Source organism: Curcuma longa, chromosome 15 (assembly GCF_044706935.1).
Source record: "Curcuma longa cultivar G26 ecotype Majalengka, Jawa Barat chromosome 15, ITB_CL_G26_1.1, whole genome shotgun sequence".
NCBI classification, from domain to species: domain Eukaryota; kingdom Viridiplantae; phylum Streptophyta; class Magnoliopsida; order Zingiberales; family Zingiberaceae; genus Curcuma; species Curcuma longa.
This window is the reverse complement of record NC_133875.1, coordinates 741,118-761,047: the sequence shown is the minus strand read 5'-3', so window position 1 is coordinate 761,047 and position 19,930 is coordinate 741,118. Positions and strand designations below refer to the sequence as shown.

Here is a 19,930-nt window from a genome sequence, read left to right as displayed (position 1 = left end):
AAAGGTTGTACATCTTAAACACATTGTACTATACATAAATAATATAATTTAAATATTAACTAAATTAAAACATCATTTATACTAATTATCTTAGTGACCTCACCAGTTGATCTCGCGTACAGATCAATAACTTTAATTTCTAAGCCTTTAAGCTGCGTCTCAAGCAAGCAATCAATCTACCATTAACTACGTGGTCTTTTCTCGTAATACACCTGATAAAAACCATGTAATATCATCCACAAAATATACCTTGCAATAAAGAACCAAAATCCGATGCCAAGTAATGCTGCAGCTAAAATACAAGTAGCAGCTAGTAATAAATAGTCTCAAGGCGTATTTAAAGAGAAGCCAGCACCAATAATCACCGAGTAACCACAGTTATTTACAGACTGTACGTAATTATTATACCACTAAGCTCTTTCTCCAGAAATGAGATCCAACACGACTTGCTTAATGCTACCACCATTTTCTATCAGAAGCTTCTTGTTTTTCTCCCTATCAGGGAAACCCTGCAACAATCAAATGATACTTTCAGTTATCATAGTAGGATCATAGTTCTAACAAGAGCAAAGACTTAGCAGCTGACCATGTCCTCCAGTTCCTCAAGAAGTGGATACCATTCAGCATAGTCACAAAGTTCATCTATAGACTGCTCCAGGTCATACTTGTTTCTCCTGATAACTTCCTTGTTCAAGTCAATCTGCTTAAAGCCCATTTCTTCCAATTCCTTGAGCAATGTATCCTCAATGGTGTTGTCAACCGGCGTAGTGGGCAGTGGCAGCGGTTGTGAATGGTCGTCCTTAGATGCTATTAAATCAATGATAGGATCTGACAGGGGAACCACGTCAGGTGTGGGGGGTTTGTTAATCTTGGGGTTAGCATCAAGTTTTGATGTTTCATCAGTAATCATTGGTTTCACTAGTTTGTCTGAACTATCAGGAGAAATGCCATCACTTGGATCAGCATTAATATCGATAATTCCAGTCTGCCCTTGAATACTGCTTTCGGGTGGCAAATTCAAATTCAGTCCACTACCAGAGCTCCATTGCCTGGTATCTACCTGTTCAAGTAAAGAAGAAAAAGAACAGATGAGGCTCATGACAGTGTGTTATAATTATAATCCGGTGTATTTATATCAGACCTTGATAAACACCCAAACTTCTTGACCAAACTTGTGTCCAGAAGGTGTTTCCAATCTCCAATGTGAGATATATCTCCCAGGTGTTGCCGGTGAAACAAGATCAACAGCAATGTCAACTTCTTCCTCCGTAGGAAGCCCATCAACTGAAATCTGCAAATGGAAAAGATTGCTTCAGCTAAAATAATTATAAAAAACTCGCATGGGTGATGAGAACAAATTAATGTAATACCTCCAATAAAAACGAGTTTCGGCTAGCAAATTGATAGCCATCAACCCAAACAAGCCGTGTACCATAAGGCCATCGAATAACACCATTATTTCTCACCCGCCATATTTTTGTGAATGGGGTTGATGGAGGGATCAGGGTCCCATCTGGCACAGTTACATCTTTAATAAAAAGACACCCTAACTTTTCTCTTGGACCCCTAAAACCATGCGGGTGTGGAAGGTGTGGAGAAGATCGTTGTCTAGAATGCTGAAATGTGGAATTGGAAAAAAGTTATGCATTATACTATGGAATCAAACCAAGGAAATTAGTTAGCTTCATACTGCACGATAAGAATCCTTGATCATTTCATGAGAGAATCCATGAGATTTGTCGATCCGAGTATAATCAGCTTCATTGCCCATCTTAGAGAAACAAACACTACATAAATCATAGTCATGCTTCCTACAGAGACAAGAAAGAAATGTCAAAAGATAGGTGTGCAAAAACTATGAAACCAGCAATAAAACTATGAGGAAGGCAAGAAATACATACACATTAGATTTGAATCGTGGACCAAGAATTGGGTACATTCCACAACCATCACATATAATTCCCTTGTGAAAAGTATGGAGCAGATTATCAATAAATCCATCATCTCTTTGGTTAGGCTGACGAATAAGCCTTGCACCATTCAAAAAAGGTAGGTCAGCTGTACTGGGCTGTTGTTTGTCACCCTCAAAACTAAAACCATCAAGTGTTCCTGCAGGAGCTGCACAACTTGGAAGTTGTTCGTTCTTGTGACCATCCATCATGGCAGTAACAGCATTGGTCCCAGCTTGAGCAGATGGACTATAGTTTTCATTCTGTATCCCAGTCTGTGCAGGAGGCACAAAGAGAGGAGGGCCAGCTATGACAGATTTCCCATGACGACCAATGTTACTAATTTGATTCCGACGATCAGTGGTCTCACTCAGCAATTTATTATTTGAGGGATTCCCAGATGCTTGCTCAAATTCTGGTAAATTGAGACTATGAACAGATGCCTGAGTCCTGTCTATATCAACCTGACTTGAAACTGGATCAGATAATATTGTTGAGGCTGGGGCAGAAGTCTTTAGGATTTTTGATTGTTCATTGATGTTAAGATCCTCTAGCTGAATTGTTACTTGATCAGGTACTTCTGATGGCTCACCAGTTGAACTGTTCAAAGACTGACTCACATTTGGTATACCTAATTTGGCGATGTGATCTACTATATCAGCTACTACTGGTGAAGATGATGCAATCTTTGGAAGGAAATCAGTAGAAAATTTGGACAGTGAAGATCGAAATGGTTCAGGGACAGGTTTTAGCACCTCATTAATAATTGAAATTATTTCAGGTGATTGGTTCTCTTCTTGTTCAAGGACAGCAGTTGGATAACTCACATTCTCTTTCATCAGGTTAGACACTGAACTAGTATTAGATTTCAAGCAGATATTGATTCTGAGAGGATTTAAGTGTTGATTAATAGCAGCATCACGTAACTCATCATCATCGTCAAGTGCTACAATATCACCATCTTCATCAATATAGGTAAGGATTAAATCAGCTTCTGAACTGAGTTTGAACAGGGTAACAATCTTCTTTCTCAGTATAGCCATGTTGTGGTCGATTGCCTCTCCATGGACATGAGCACTAAATCGCTTAAGTGTGTCACCATACTTCACCTGCAAATGCAAGTGGATGTTCATAAAACAACAGAAAATTTAAAAAAAAAAAAAGGCCAGAAGAGAACTTAGCCCTGCGAAGAGTTAAATAGGCAACAAAAAAATAGAAGGTTGTAAAAAAAATAAAATGGAAAATTTTCTTTGTCCATTTGATCAAACACTTACCTGCAAAGAGGAAAACTAGTGCCAACACCACGAAAGATAAACAAATAAATCTTGTTGTGAAGTCAGTCAACTTTGTCAAAGATAAACTTTTTGGAGGCAAAAGCTAGGGATTGTGAATGAAAAAGATTGTGAACATAAAAAAGAGCATTTGAGAAATAAGCATGACAACAAAAACTATTGATAAAAGTATTTAAGTCATACAAAAACAAAACTGAACATAAAGTGTGGATATGAATCATGTTGCCAATTTGTTAAGGCCGGTGAAGAGAAAAAATTCTAACTTATAGTTGCAAGTCATGTCAAGAAATTACAGAATACCATGGCAAGATATACACCTAACTATTTTAGGTAAGTTACATGAATTTTATGTAATCATCATTCAGCTAAACCATCTCATAATATTTATATCATTCAAAACTGGATGTTGTAAGTGAAATACATGTTTTGAGTGAAGTTTGATGTAAATCCTCGAAACTTACTTTGCTATTCTTCATGTCGTGAATGTCAAGAGTTGCCTTGTTTCTAATCTTAATAGACCATCTATTTTCAGAAAGGTTATCTTTTAATCACTGATGGTTATGTTTCATTGTGAAGTTTGACTTAAAGTATAGACCATTAATTTGCTACTCTTAACATCTTCAATTTCAAGTGTTACCTTGTTTGTTGGTCATAATAAGCCATCTATTTCAGAAAATTAAAATTTTAATCACTGATGGTTATGGAGGTTATCTTTTTCTCGGACATCTATATTTGTAAAGCTCAAGATAAATATTGAAATTCCCAAACCCTATATAATGGTTCAAGTATAAATGAAGTCATTTTTAACACATTGATAGAATTGTGTACCAGTCAAGTTACATAGTGGAAATTAGGTGTGTAAACGAGCCAAGCCGCTCGCGAGCCAATCGAGTCTCGGTTTGAAAAAAAGTTTGTTCGAGTTCGATCAATTAAGTTAATGAACCGAGCTCTAGCTTGATTTCGAGCTCAAAAAAATTATCAAGCTGAGCTCAAGCTTAACAGTATTTGGTTCGTGAGTTCGCGAACATGTTCGTTTAGAGGCTCATGAACATATTCGTTAAGAGGCTCGTTATATATATATATATATATATATATATGCAAGCCGAGTTCGAACTAAACTCGTTTAACTTTTAAACGAGCTATATTTTCAAACCGAGTTTGAGCCGTTTATGAACTATTTAATTTCATTACGAATCAAACTTGAACTTAAGAATTAAAACTCGAATCAAAATAAAGCCAAGCTCGTGCTTAGGGAAAATCAAACCGAGCCAAGCTCGAGCCTCTATTCGGCTCGGTTCGATTACACCCCTACTAGAAATTGTCTGTCTAACAATTTATTCAATGATGGAAAATGATTGCTAAGGAACTTTTCAAGATGTCAACCCTCTTGAAATTGTGTTACACTAAGCAAACTAAACTTTGAAGTTCTTATGAAGAATCCTTACCATTTTAATCAAAAAGCATCTCATTATTGACATTACATACTTAATCCATTTAAAACATAGCATTTGCACTTACGGACCAATCACTCTTTCTCCACTGCAACGTGTAATTCAATTTGTTCTCGCCCCGAGCATCATATAAGAATGCCAAAAGACGCATTTTGTCCAGGCTATCTACACCAGCAATCACTGCCCACCCTAGCCAGACTGAGTCATTACAAGGTCACCAACTTCAATTGGTTATTCTCATACCACAAACCTACAACAAGGATCTAGCACTCATACCAAATTGTGACACAATATATACTTGACAACGCCAAAATACGATACATTTTTAACAAGCATCCCATACTATCAGCCTCATAATTTGGGCAATTGTGAACATTGGCTCCAAAGTAAGGAATTTCTCAAAGGGCCATCTATATCTATGTTGCTTTCCACTAACTATGCTTAACTTCCAGGTTTTGTTGAAACACATTTGTTGTTTCATGTACATACTCAATCCATTCAAACATATCACACAGGGCTAAATGTTAACACACTTTCCATACTTGAACATGTGATTCAATTTATCTTACCCCTAGTATCCGAGAATCATACCAAGAGTCATACTGTTTCCGAGTTATCTACCTAATCACTCCTTGTTCTTGTCAATTCAGGTTGTTAAACTAAATCCTCTGTATTTTTTTGAGTAAATAGCACTATCTTAAACTAAGGCCAATAGCGAGCCTCAACATGCAAGGACTCAAAAAGTTAATTTCCAATTAGCTTTCTGAAAATGGTCAAAACCACAAAAATCTCACTCATAATATCTCAATGGATAATACTACGATGAGCTATAGGTCACAGTTAATATGCCTACTCGGGTAACACTAAAAAGGCAAACTAATTAAGCTAAATACTTAATATTTTACAATGTTTACATGAACATCTCAGGTTGTTATTCCTTCACAGTACAAATAAAATACTTCTCTTATCCTATAAATAGCAAGTTTAATTATATGAAATATATAAAAGCAAATACTATGTCACCAAATCTCAAAACAAGATCGCTTTTTCGACATGAGAATGACAATTGTTTACCTGATAACTTCTTGATCTAATGTAGCAACATGCAAGTCAAATGTTGTCGTGACAAAGTTATCATCTAACTCAAAGAAACATGGTATTTTAGTCTGAGGCCAACATTAAAGTCAGCAAATAAGCCATGTTACTATCAATTAGTTGAGGTTGGCTTATTCAATCCATCAAACTCAATGGGAGGTTATCACCAATAATATCAACATCACCAAAATCAATTAGAATTACGTTAACTTTTATTTGTTACTATACTATTCGCCAGCTTCAAATCTAATCTGTTGAACCTGTGTAAAATAAATCTATGGATTGTATTTGTTCAACATCTAATTGCTCCCATGTAGTGCTCTCTATATTTTCTAGTAGCCGCATTCATTCTATTATTCTCATCTCTGGACACACTTTTTTATATACTTTTTCCAAACTGCAAAGTGTTCAATTCTTTTATCCCACAAAGTATGAAAAATCATTTCACAAACTTTTTTTTCTTTCAGCATAAAAGGCACCCCATTCAAACAAAGACTCCAAAAGTTTATTCTCAACAACACTCAATTTCAATATTAAATTCCTCGCTACCTATTAATTTTGATTAAAGTAAAACAATAAGCTATTATATTACAGCATTAAACTCCTTTGTCAATGCATGAATATTAATGTATAATTCTTGATTTCTATTCAATATTAAATTTTTTTTTACTATGTTATAATTCACTTCAAATTATTAATATACATTTATACATACATGTCTATTGTAATTAATACCCAATTAAATATTTAATGTAAGCTCATGCCAGACCTATATTATTGATTCCTATATAACTTATTAATACAGATTATTAGAAATACTATTTTTAGTATTTAAGAAAAATTACTTAAGATTGTTATTATATAATTATCAAAGATACTAGAAGATTATATAAAAATCCATTACAATAAAATAGCATTAAATGGCATGGTCATTATTAAAATTATTTTTCAAATATATTAAAAGTATTATGTTAAGTCTAATCAGATTAAACTAGTCTATATATTAGTTATTCTTAATAATCAGATTAGCAATATTGAATGATTAAGACAATAACTACTAATTATTAATGATAATAACGTACTATTTATCTAATTCTATTTGTTCTTATTAAAAGACTATTGCATAGTTATACTCCTAAATAATTTGTGGAAAACCACACATCATAATCATCCAATCTTTGCCTTCTTAACTTCCCAATTCACAAACACTAAGCAAACTTTGATGTGTCATCTGATGTTTCTCCCTCACGCTATGAAAGCCCATGACTACCTTGTCAGCAAACAAATCTCTACATCACCCTTGAATTCCCAATACTTTCACTACCATGCTTTTTCTCAGCCTCGCTTCTTCTCTAATGTAACATTTGTATATTTTATTGGTCAGTTTTTGTACGTTTTATTGGTCTTTCTGAAATAATTCGCCTTTGCTTGTGCTAATTATGGAAATTCAGATCACAACTAGCCAATCTTAATTGAAATTTGTCGATCCATATTTGGATAAACAGATTTGATTGGGTCTACACATTTGCAACTTTTGAATGTCAATGAATTTAACTAATAATAACCAAAAGTTAAGAATGAATTACACACGTGGGGCATCTATCAATCAACCAAGCAGCGGTGAGGTACTTAGTCTTTTTCAGTGGTTAGAGGGGTTCAAATCCACATTCTTATATTTTTTTCATATTAGTGTACTTTTGATTGAATTCCTTTCTAAGTAAACTAATAAGTCTAGCTAGATATAACTCTATAAAATTTTAATAATTTATTTCATATAATATTTTATAAAATCACAATAATTTATATTATATTTAAGGTTTAATTATATGTAAATTTTATAAAATTTCAACAATTTATCATTAACTAAATATATATATGTTTAATTATATAAAAATTTTATAAAATGTTATAGATCATTATGCATTTTATGTATACAAAAGTATGAGTTCTCATGTATTCCATTTCCAATTTATATTTTATATGTATAGCGATATGTTATATTTGTTTTTATTATTGACTAGTATATCTATTAAACTGATAGTATTATTTTCCAATTCAACCAGTTCAACCAGTCAAATTAATACCAGTCCGATTCCAATTTGATTTCAAAATATTGTCGGCAACTAAAACTAATATACCTTATACCAAACCCTAACATATACCACTCCCACCCAGTCCCTTTCTTACTCAAACCCTCCCTTATGCCTCATGTCTTGTTTGAACTCTCAAGCCTCCTCGATCACATGGAAAAGACAAAGTGGACAAAGGATGCCTCCTCTCTCTCACACATGGAAAAGACATGGATGGAAGTGGACGAAGGATGTCTGTGATTTCTTCATCTTAACCCTCCAACTGTTGTAACCCAATTTACTACATAAGAGCTCTAGATTTTAAGAGAGATTTAAACCCGACTACAATTATGTGAATGACAAACTTAGATTCATGATAACTAGAACGAACCATCCAAATATATTTAACGAATATTATTCCTCATACGTATATATGTGCATGAATAAAATGTGCACTCACCCACTATCAGATCTCTTATGTTTGAAGAAAGTTTATGATTGATTAGATCTAAGCATGAAACCTTTAGTTTTGATGACAATGAGACATTTCAAAATTGGATCGTGACATTAATTACTATTTTGATGGTATAACATAACCTGTATTGAACAAGTTCTATTTGCCAACAACAAACTCATTGAAAACACTAGAGAATTATTAACAAAGTGTTCCAGACTATATTATTATATAAATGAAATGAAAATTGATATATATGTGTGTGTATACACACACCACCGTATCATTATATTTTGAAAAATGATTGTCTAATAAGTTTGTAACCTCAAACATTCTTCCTTAAGTGAACTGAATTCAAAGACAGCATCCAACCTTTGGTTGACTAACAATCAAAAAACTTTTAATTGAAATAAAGTTGGGCTTTAAAAAATATCTTACGGCTTAAGACTAGAAGAACCTCTAATAAGATTTTTAAAAAAGCATCTAATTTCAATTAAATCTCTATTGTCTTGTCCTTTTAAAGAATAATTGGCTAGATAATGACCAAAACTAAGGCTCACAACCAAAATTTGAGCCTCTATATCATATGCTGACTTTGTTATGAGTTCTAAATGGCATGGGGATGGAGAACAATGAGGTGGATTTAAAAGAATAAAGAAGAGGGTAAAATTGCCCTCCAACCCTTATGTTTGTTACATGGATGGCACGTGTGCTTTAAAGTTCAATGGTATGAGCAGGAACTGAACCAAATGTTACCAGCTCAATCAAAAGAAAGTTGACATGTCTCCAGTCAACTGACTGAATCAACATGAGAAGATGTTATGGGACTAAGCTGCTAAACATGAACCCTCAACCACATGGCAAATGACCATTGTGCAGACACTCACTTTGAGGCCTTTAAAAGGGGAGCCATGGCAATATGAAAGTGGAACAACGAGGCGACTTCGAAGAATAAAGGAGAGGAAGGTATTGATGTGAGTAAAATTACCACCAATCTTGAAGTCCACTAAACGGATCATATGTGCTTTGAGAATGTCATGGTGTGAACAGGGACCCATTCAATTGCTATGGGCTCCACTAACAGAAGTTGACAGATGTTTGGTCCACCAGATCAACAAAGGAGAACTTTCAAGGCAACAAGCCATCCACACATGGCATCCTTGACCACATGGCAAATATCATTAGACAAGCGCTTCTTTGAGGCCTATAGATGGAAAAGGAGACTTTTTGAAGCATTGGAGACACTCTACAGTGATTTATAGAGGTTCAGGTGACACCGAGACAGTTAATCACTACCTCACAACCTTCAAACTCCTAATTCTCTCCAACTCATCTCTAGCTAAACCAAACAGCATTCTTACTTTGACTAAATCTGGAGAAAAATATTATAAATATGTATTGTAAATCTATTTCCAAATAGTTCAAATACCAGGGATAAACATAAACAGTCAGTCAATCAAATTTAATAAAGTAAAATCATAGAAGTAAATTTAACAAAGTATTAGAAATAGGTGATCCTGTGTCGGAAGCTACATGCAATATTTCACCTGATAGTTCACTTATTGAACTTATGACAATAGAATTGCCTCAAGTCTAGTCAACCCAGTCTTTCGAATCAGTGGCCAACCAAACATTTTTATCAAAACCAATAATACGTCTCAAGTGATTGATGATCAAGCAAAATCGATATTAAAAAAAATGTGTCCTACATACAGAAAAAATTAGCAAAACCAAAAGGGAATCCATCATTTGCAAAATAGTCAAATGGGCGTCCTTTTTTCAATTAAAGTCAAATAAGCGTCCCATTACCTTTACTTTATGTCTGATTCAAAAATTCTGTATTTGTGAATCTGGTTTATGTTCCGAAACTTAGGTAGAAGCTAACAGGTAGCTTTTACAACGTGTAAAAGTTGATTGCTAACTTCTACAATAGGATTATTATATCATTTTGATTTTGCTTTTTGAGAGTAATAATCTCGTTTAAACAACATTTCAACGAGCAAAACAAACGAAGAGAACTCCATGATACCGACTATATTTCAAATAAGTAATATCTGATTACGATCAACCGTGTAGAAGCTAGTAGATAGTTGCTATAATGTATAGCAGTTGATTGCTAGCTTCTACAACAATATCATTATCTCATTTTGATTTTACTTATTAGAGAATGATAATATGGTTTAAATAACATTTCAACAAGCAAAACAAACGATAGGAACTCAATGATAGCCACTACTGATCACGATAAATCATGTAAAAGCTAGCAGGTAGCTTATATAACGTGTAGCAGTTGATTGCTAGCTTCTACAATAGGATCATTATATTATATCATTTTGATTTTGCTTATCAGAGAGTACTAATCTAGTTAAAATAATATTTCAATGAGTAAAACAAACTAAGGAGACTCCATGACACCCATTACATTTCAAATGAACATTATTTGATCACGATCGACCGTGTAGAAGCTAACAGGTAGCTGCAATTTGTAATAGTTGACTGCTAGCTTTTACAATAATATCATTATCTCATTTTGATTTTGCTTATTGGAGAGTGATAACTTATTTAAATAACAGTTCAACGAATAAAACAAACAAAAAGAATTCCATGACACCTACTATATTTCAAATGAATATTATCTAATTATGATCATTCGTATAGAAGCTAGCAGGTAGCTACTATAATGTGTAAGAGTTAGTTGCTAACTTCTACAATAGTGTAATGATCTCATTTTGATTTTGCTTATTAAGAGTGATAACCTAGATTAAACAACATTTTAATAAGCAAAACAAACGATAAGGACTCCATGACACTCACTATATTTCAAATGAACATTATCTGATCCGACCTTGTAAAAATTAACAGATACCTGCTATAATGTGTAGAAGCTAGTAGGTAGCTGCTATAATATGTAGCAACCGTTATGGTTCTAACCCTTAAATCAAATCTGATTCAGAAAAATAAAATTTTTGAACCAGACATATAGTAGGGATATTTTGGACAGTTAGTTCGTATTAAATAAAACGCCCATTTGATTTTAATTGAAAAAGGAACGTCCATCTAACTATTTTATAGATGATGGGTGCCCTTTTGTTTTTTTCATAAAAAAAATTCAGTCTCCCAGCCAAACTAAACAAACCACATAGGTGAGCAACGATCATTCCTAAGCGACGGAAACATCAAGGTAATAAAAACTTCGCTTCTAATCTACGATTAACGAATATTGAAATGAAAAAAAAAATCGCACCTTGATGACAAAATCCCGCTCGCTGGCGCGAGGCTCCATCGACGGGAAGGAATCGATCAGCGAGAACTGCGCCAGTGTAGCAAATTAGATCGAGACGCCCCAACGCTAATATCTACCGAAAACCCGTTGAGAGATCGAAGCGCCCGTAGAGATCGAGGGTACGAATGAGAAGATACGAGAAAAGGGGCACCGGGAACGTCGCGCGGACGCTGGAGTCTCTCCTATCAACCACAACAGCTTTCTATTTCTGATATACAGCAAGTTTCTTCCTAAGCAAGAAAAGAAAAACCAATCCATATTAAAGACATTGTTGGGACTTGGGGATCTCCTCGACACGTGGCTACATGCTTCAATCCTCGCATGTCTCGAGATCTGACGGCCAGAAGTGTATTTGGTCGCTATTGCAATTACGACCGTAAATAAATCAAACCGAGCGAAGTTTTATATTATTCAGATTTATTTAATAAATAAATAAAGTCAAATTAAATAGAATTTAAAAAAAAATTAAATTATTAAAATAATTATTTAAGATTTACTTAATTTTTTATGAGTTTAAATTTGATAAATCTTAATTATTGAAATTTTTTAATGAATTTGATATTATAAATTTACTTATTTTTTTAAAAATTTATATATTTACAAGTCTAATTGTATTGATCTTCAATTTTATTATGGATATTATTTATAAATAATTCATAATGATTAATGCTTATTCATAAATACTAATATAGGATTTGAATATTGGAAACATATGATTATAGATTTATATATAATATCTTAGTTTATCATTATCGTGTCAAGATAAGATTTTTTATGATTTTAAAATTAACATAAAATTTAGTATAAAAATATTTTTCAATATTTACCTTTTTAAGATAAAAATACCCCTAAATTTTAATCAAATATCCAATTGCAACAGCCGACCGTCTCGCATCTCCAAAACCCTAGCCTTTGGAACTCGCGATTCCAAAACCCGCCGCCCCGCCCCTCTCGCATCTCCAAAACCCTTGCCGACCCTCTCGCATCTGTTCTCCGCTTTGCAAATCGTCAAAGCGAGCGAGCAGGAGGAGCTCTTACAAGGTTAGAAATTTGTTTGTTTCATTTTTTCGAAACTAAGGTCGTGCTTGGGGTGATTTAATGAAGTGGATGGAAATCTTTTGCCGATATTTGTCACCTCATGGTTCTGACCTTACATTAGGTGATTCAATGAAGTGGATGGCATTCCTATTGAACCAGTAAAGTTAAATTGTGGCAATCATATTCTCATGCCCACCACCTCTAATCCCTTCGTTCATTAGCAGACAAAATGCAGATTTATTGCTAGTTAATGATTTTATAATAGAATAAGCCATGATTTTATAACACCTGTGAGCTTGATGGAGGAGTAATGAAGGCATGATTGTATCCCCTAATGAGTAAATAAATAATGGAATAAGCCATGATTTTATAATACCTTTGAGCTTCTATCCAAATTTAGTCCAAAATAATCCCTTGTATCCCCCCTAATGAGTAATTTTAGTCCAAAATAGCTAATGACAAATTGTCTTTCCTTTTTTTAATTGTTTGAGTTTAAATTTCTAGGGTTTGTTTTAACTTTTTAGAAACAAATTAGAAGTTATTTTATCAAATTGTATATAATTAGTAATCTTACTAAATGGTAGAACCGGCTATAAATTTACTACAATTTTTCTTAAAGATTTTATTATGATAGAACTATTTGCTTAACAATCTTTGTAGATGGTCAATAATTTGCTATTAAATTATGGTAGAACCATTTGCTTAATAATCTTTGTAGATGATCAACAATCTTTGTAGACAACCAATAACGGTTTAAAACTCCTTTTTCTTTTCCGTTTTGGCTTTTTGGTTGACCCAACTTATCACTCTTTGGTTGTTGTTGGTTTCAGGTGTTTCTACTAGTGTCCCACTGATATGGCTCAGTTGTCAATAAGGCAAGAGATGAAAATGATTTCGGTACTCATTATGCGCATGAGGATGAATGAACGCAATATATTTATGCTTTTATTGTTGACAATTGTCTTAATTGTCAAGAGAAGGAGTGGTAGGTTTAGGAGGTTCAGAAAGAAACAAAAGAAGTCTAATGATGTTCTCGGTGACTTGGTGGGAGAGATTCACAGATATATTACTGTTGTTACGGAGGCTAACGAGGAGATGAAGGGAATTTTCACCTACTTCAAGAAACAAACTGAGAGCAATGATAGAAAAATGAGGATATATGATGAGTTAATGGAACTTTCTGATTTCTCTCAGCAAGAAATTATGGATGTTGGGGAGTACATTCTCAAGAATGACCACAAAGTTGATAATTTTTTCGCATTGCCAAAGGCATTTAGGAGAGATTACGTGATGAAGCAGCTCTCTCAGATCAAGCACAAATAGAATTAGATATTTAAATTAGGTTGTTGAGACTTATATTTTGATATACTTTTGGACCGTCATGATATTATTTTTGACAAAACTTGTTGGATAAATGTCATGTTGGATTGAACTTATTGGATGAATGTTATTTTGAATTGCACTTATTGGATGATTTACATTTTATTCTCTCTTGTCAATTCTGCATCTATTATATATATACTTTCTAAATAATATTGTTATTTTTTGAAATTTATCCAGGATCATCTACAAATCTACACAAGTTCTGGGAATCCTTTTGCAATACTGGGGCCATGCATCTTTTGCTTTCAACAGTTATTGGCAGAAATACAATATTCAAGGAGGCTCTTGCTACTTTAGTGCTGCTGCCGCTACTTTCGATTATAGTTCTCGATAAACACTGTGAATTGATTTCATGGAACTGAAACAGACAAGTGATCAAGTTGATATACTCTTTAATCTGTGTTTGTAGCCTACCTGAATCTTTGCGAGGCAAGAGATTATTCTCAACTGATATTGTTTCCAATTTATTCAATTCTAGCTCTTGAAATCTAAACAAGTATGTTCATAGACAGTGTTACTCCAAGTTCATGGAAATCAAACTTGATTGAGTGATCAGGTTAAAATTTTGCTCTGTGTTCAAGTTTTGATCACTTGGCCACTCCAACTGTTTGGAGTCTTATCAAGGAGTCTGAATCATGATCACTTTGTACTTGATACTGGAGATGTCGTGTGTTATCAAACAGATGATCAATCACGCAATTCTTCAGAAATTGAGTTGTGATTAAAGTATTTATAGTATGAACTACATACGCATCAGAGGACTGATCATTGCGGCGATGATACAAGATCTATATCACACAAGAGCCAGATCTGTTCATTTTGTGTTCCTTTTGTTTGTTCATAACACATCATGCTTCAGCCGAGACAAATTGGATACGAAAAGTGTAAAGAAAGTTAGGGCAGATTATTCTAGTCAAACAACTTCTTCAACTAAAATATAGCTTCTTCAGGATTACATTACTTGTGTTCATACGCCTACTCTCCATTAGTGGGACTCAAACATGATAAAGGTTTGACTAAGGGCATCTGCAATGGGCGTTAATCGCCCGTTCAAATGCCACGTTATAACGCCCCACAGCAATGTGGGGCGTTAACGTCGTTTAACGCGTTCAATGAATTGAACGCGTTAAACGGCTGCAGGTGGGCCCAGACCCTGCATGCTTTCTTTTTTTTTTTAAATATTTTTATTGTTTTTATTTTTTAAATGTATTTAATAAATTAAATGATTAATTGAAACGGTTATTAAAATGGTTAATTTTAATTTTTATTAAAAAATTATAAATTTTAAAATTAAAAATTTAATAAAATGGTTGGTTTTTTAACGGTTATTTTTTAACGGATAATTTTAATTTTTATTAAAAAATTATAAATTTTAAAATTAAAAATTAAATAAAACGGTTAGTTTAACGGCTATTTTTTAACGGCTAGTTTTAATTTTTATTAAAAAATTATAAATTTTAAAATTAAAAATTAAATAAAACGGTTAGTTTTTAACGGCTATTTTTTAACGGCTAGTTTAAAATTTCGTCTATAAATATCTACCAATGACTCATTATACTCTCCAATCCTACTCTCCCTGCAATCTTATTTTCTATTCGAAATGGATGAAAATAATAGGGCTTTTTTCTCAAATTTCTTGAATTCTACAAACAACCCACAAGAATATTCATCTTCCCAAAATCCACAAATTCCACCAAATTATCAATACCCATATCCATTTCCTCCACAAAATCTGCCAAATTTTCAAGGTTTTGGAAATTCTTTGAATCATCCAAATTATGCCCCTCGAAGTCCATATCAACAGCTTCCAGCCGAATATTGGCAAAATATGAGTCATCCGTATTTCACGCCGCCGGTTGCTCATGGATATGGTACCCCACACAATACTGGTATGTCTTTCACTCCTCCAATGTCGAATGAACCTGCAACTCCAACTTTTGTCCCGGAGACTCAACTTTCCGACCGGGAATCCCCAATTGAGGTGGTCAATGTTGAAAAAGTGATTTCAAATGCTGGGGGTACAAGAAAGCGTTCAAATTGGACAAAGGTTGAAGACGAGGTCTTAGCGAGAAGTTTTGTCACTATCAGTGATGATCCAATAATCGGCAATGATCAAAAGGCGGATGCTTTTTGGGGACGTGTTGCAAGCTACTACAATGAGAATCGTCCCTCAGGTTCAAAGACCAGAAGTGCAGATGTTATACGGTCACATTGGCACAATACAATCCAAAAGAAGGTATATCGATTTAATGCAAATTACAATAGTGTTTATAGTTCATATCGAAGTGGTCACAGTGACGAAGATATATTGAGGTTTGCGTATGAAAAATATCAATCCGAAAACAATGGCGTTGCATTCAATCTTGAGCATGTGTGGAGAATTGTCAAAGACCGTCCAATGTTTACTCCACAGTCTGTTGATCACTTTGTGGCGACAAAGAAGACGAGGACCTCAGAGTCAGGAGCAAGCAACACCTCTTCCAACCAAAATGTGAGTATAGACCTGGATGATGAAGATACTCGTCCAATGGGACAGAAGGCAGCAAAAAGAAAGGGAAAAGAGAAAGTAAATTCGACCATAGAGGATCTGGCAATAAACTACAATAATATTTTCGCAAAGTTCACTGAGTACACAAGCGTGAAGAAGTCTGAAGTCGATCTGAAGCAAAAACAACTCGAAGTAGAAGAGATTAAGGCAAAAGCTGCGTTGTCCAAATCTGAAGCTAAGAATCGTCACTTGAAGTTGAAGGAGTACAAAATATTGAACAAAGACACATCGCAGATGACAAAGGAGCAGCTTATCATTCATGAATGTCTATGCCAGGATATTAGGGCGAGATGGAATATCTAAATTGTTTACTTAATATTCATTTTCTAGTATTATTTTATTTTCGAGTGATTGTAATTTTTAATTATTGTATTTCTCATTTCGATTAATGTGATTTTCAATTATTATAATTTTGCAAAATAGTCATTGTAAACTAGCCGTTGGAAACTAGCTGTTTGGAAATTAGCCGTTGGAACTAACCGTTAACTAACCGTTAACTAACCGTTACAAATTAAACTAGCTGTTGCAAACTAACCGTTGCAAATTAACCGTTACAAATTAGCCGTTGTAAACTAGCCGTTGCATGAGGAAAACAATATATATAGACACATTGTGCTACGAGATTTTCATTCGACTATCATACCATTTCTCAAACACATATACTACAACGTGTTTCCTCTAAAAATGTCTCATTCTACAAGTAGCTCTAGCTCAAGTTCCAGCTCGACAAGTGAAGACGAAGTCCATGTTGAAATCGATGAGCAAGATCCGGGTGAAGAACTAATGTTATTGGTTCTTCAACAACACCAACAACTTATGGAAGCATATCAAAGGAGGGACGCACACAAAAGAAGAAGGTTCATCCAAAGAAATCGTGAAGCCGGGCATGAGAGGCTCGTCAATGATTATTTCTCTATAAACCCGGTGTATCACGATGAAATATTTCGAAGACGATTTCGAATGCGAAGAGAGTTATTCCTTCGCATAGTGAATGCATTACAGAATCATTCAGCATTTTTTCAACATAGGGACGATGCTGTGCGAAGAAAAGGATTGTCACCACTACAAAAATGCACTGCTGCGATTCGTCAATTGGCTTATGGAATCCCCGCCGACCATCTTGACGAGTACCTACGTATGGGTGAATCAACTGCCATCAGGTGCCTTTTCAAGTTTTGCAAATATGTGGTTGAAATATTTGGTGATAGGTACTTGAGAAGGCCAAATGCTGATGATGTTCAGCGTCTTCTTCAAATGCATGATGAGAGACACGGCTTCCCTGGCATGTTGGGTAGCCTTGATTGCATGCACTGGAAATGGAAAAATTGTCCAGTTGCTTGGAAAGGTCAATTTACAAGGGGACATGGGTCACCAACAATCGTACTTGAAGCAGTCGCGTCTCATGACTTGTGGATATGGCATGCATTCTTTGGAGTCGCTGGTTCACGTAACGATATTAATGTGTTATATGAATCTCCGATATTCAACAATGTCTTGCAAGGAAATACTCCGGAGATTAATTTCACAGTGAACGGCACTGCATATACGAAGGGTTATTATCTAACAGATGGAATATATCCAGAGTGGGCTACTTTCGTTAAGGCTTTTCCTTGCCCGGAGGATCCCAAGAGGAAGTTGTTTAAGGAAAGACAAGAGTCTGCAAGAAAAGATGTCGAACGAGCATTTGGGGTGCTCCAATCTCGATGGGCGATTGTCAGAGGTCCAGCTCGTTATTGGTATAGGAAAAAGTTAAAACAAATCATGTTAGCATGCATTATTTTGCATAACATGATTGTTGAGGATGAAGGAGCTCACGTGACAAATTGGTACGATGATGAAGGTGACGAACCCGCACAACCTATCCATGGCTCAAATCGAGGATTTCAAGATTATCTTCAAACAAATTCTGAACTACGTGACACTCAAGTTCATCACCAACTTCGCGCCGACTTAGTTGAGCATATTTGGGGGTTGTACAATAATAATCCGTGAATTAGTATTTTATATGTTATTTTTAATTTCATCATAGTGTGGTTTATTGTAAGTTATTGTTGTATTTCAATTTTATAATTATATGTCAATTTTAAATAAATTTTATTTTTCCAACTTTATAATTTTAACCGTTTATTAATTATCATAAGACACATCCACTTTTTAATATTATTTTTTAAAAATAATAAAATTATTATTTTAAAAGTAAGATTATTATTAAAAATAATATGTACAATATTAATATTTTTAACATATTTTTAAAATGTATTTATTTAATATATATAATTTTAAGATAAGTGAGTGGATGGTGGGACCCATAAATAATGGGTATTAACGTTAATAGGAATGTGGGTGAAAAAGGTATGATGTTATAATGAGTATGTGGCAGTGGGTCCCATGCTCTTTAATGACGTGGAAGGCGTTATAACGCTTGAGCATTGTGGATGCTCACAGAAATCATCTTGAAGTAGGCGGGGAACATCTTGCCCTGTAGATTGCCGAACTGGTGCCTCGACAAATACCTGCAACCAACTGATACAATTCATGAATTCATCGAACAAAGTATAGAAACGAATATCCTTTAGCAGAAAAATTTAAAGCCTTTGTGCCTGTATCACTCGATCGTAATCGAAAAAGGAAGAGGCTTTAAAATTGATGAATTACTTGAACATGATAATGCCACTGATAAAGGTGACCCACAGGGAGGTGCTCCAGGCGGTGGCGAAGGCTAAGAGATGGCAGAGCTTGGCGGCGGTGACGGCAGCGGCGGGGGCTTCCGGGCCCGATCCGAACACATCGGGCGTGAAGACGACGCCGACCGTGAGGAACGCCACCGCCGTAAGGAAGCGAGTCGACCACGCCATCGGAAAGAACCGCGGGCGAGAGACGAATCTATGGAGCGGTGGTGAAGGCTAGGAGATGGCAGAGCTTGGCGACGGTGACGGCAGCGGCCGGGGCTTCTGGGCCTGATACGAAGACATTGGGCGCGAAGACGACGCCGACCGTGAGGAACGCCACCGCCGTAAGGAAGCGAGTCGACCACGCCATCGGAAAGCTCCACGAGCGAGAGACGAATCTAGGGTTAGGGTTCGGGAGGAGGATTTGGTAGGTGGGAAGAGAAGAGAAAAGTCGTCGGCGGAACAAAGCGGGCGAGAAAGAGGGGCGATTGGACCGGCAGAGGGAAGGGACTGGAGGAAGAGAGACGGGGAGAGGGCAGATTTCGGCGTTGTCATATTACTTTCGAGGGCAGCAGAGAAGGGTGATATTATAAACATCAAATTAAAGTATATATTAAAACCTCCAACTAAATAAATTTTTATTATATAATTTAGATTTAAACCAAACAACATAGGTTATATTTTATTTCCTATAATCTT

General features: G+C 35.0%; 4 protein-coding genes across 4 annotated transcripts; 2 read left to right on the top strand and 2 right to left on the bottom strand.

The window, feature by feature from the left end:
* Positions 1–230: 230 nt before the first annotated feature.
* On the bottom strand, positions 231–11,800 carry LOC141846478 (protein NBR1 homolog). The gene is made up of 7 exons (XM_074734520.1): positions 11,555–11,800; positions 1,902–3,058; positions 1,691–1,811; positions 1,371–1,616; positions 1,142–1,291; positions 587–1,060; positions 231–509 (listed from the first exon to the last, which is right to left on the bottom strand). Exons 1-7 carry the CDS (start codon positions 11,591–11,593, stop codon positions 411–413), a joined length of 2,286 nt encoding a protein of 761 aa, XP_074590621.1. The 5' UTR covers positions 11,594–11,800; the 3' UTR covers positions 231–410.
* Positions 11,801–15,842: 4,042 nt separating this feature from the next.
* LOC141846471 (glutathione S-transferase T3-like) lies at positions 15,843–16,865 on the top strand. The gene has a single exon (XM_074734516.1). It carries the CDS (start codon positions 15,843–15,845, stop codon positions 16,863–16,865), a length of 1,023 nt encoding a protein of 340 aa, XP_074590617.1.
* Positions 16,866–17,287: 422 nt separating this feature from the next.
* On the top strand, positions 17,288–18,554 carry LOC141846470 (protein ANTAGONIST OF LIKE HETEROCHROMATIN PROTEIN 1-like). The gene has a single exon (XM_074734515.1). The coding sequence runs from the start codon at positions 17,346–17,348 to the stop codon at positions 18,552–18,554; it is 1,209 nt and encodes a 402-aa protein (XP_074590616.1). The 5' UTR covers positions 17,288–17,345.
* A 421-nt stretch (positions 18,555–18,975) lies between these two features.
* Positions 18,976–19,417, bottom strand: LOC141846468 (uncharacterized). Its single transcript, XM_074734514.1, has 2 exons — positions 19,218–19,417; positions 18,976–19,075 (listed from the first exon to the last, which is right to left on the bottom strand). The coding sequence occupies exons 1-2, from the start codon at positions 19,415–19,417 to the stop codon at positions 18,976–18,978; spliced, it is 300 nt and encodes a 99-aa protein (XP_074590615.1).
* Between the last annotated feature and the right edge of the window lie 513 nt (positions 19,418–19,930).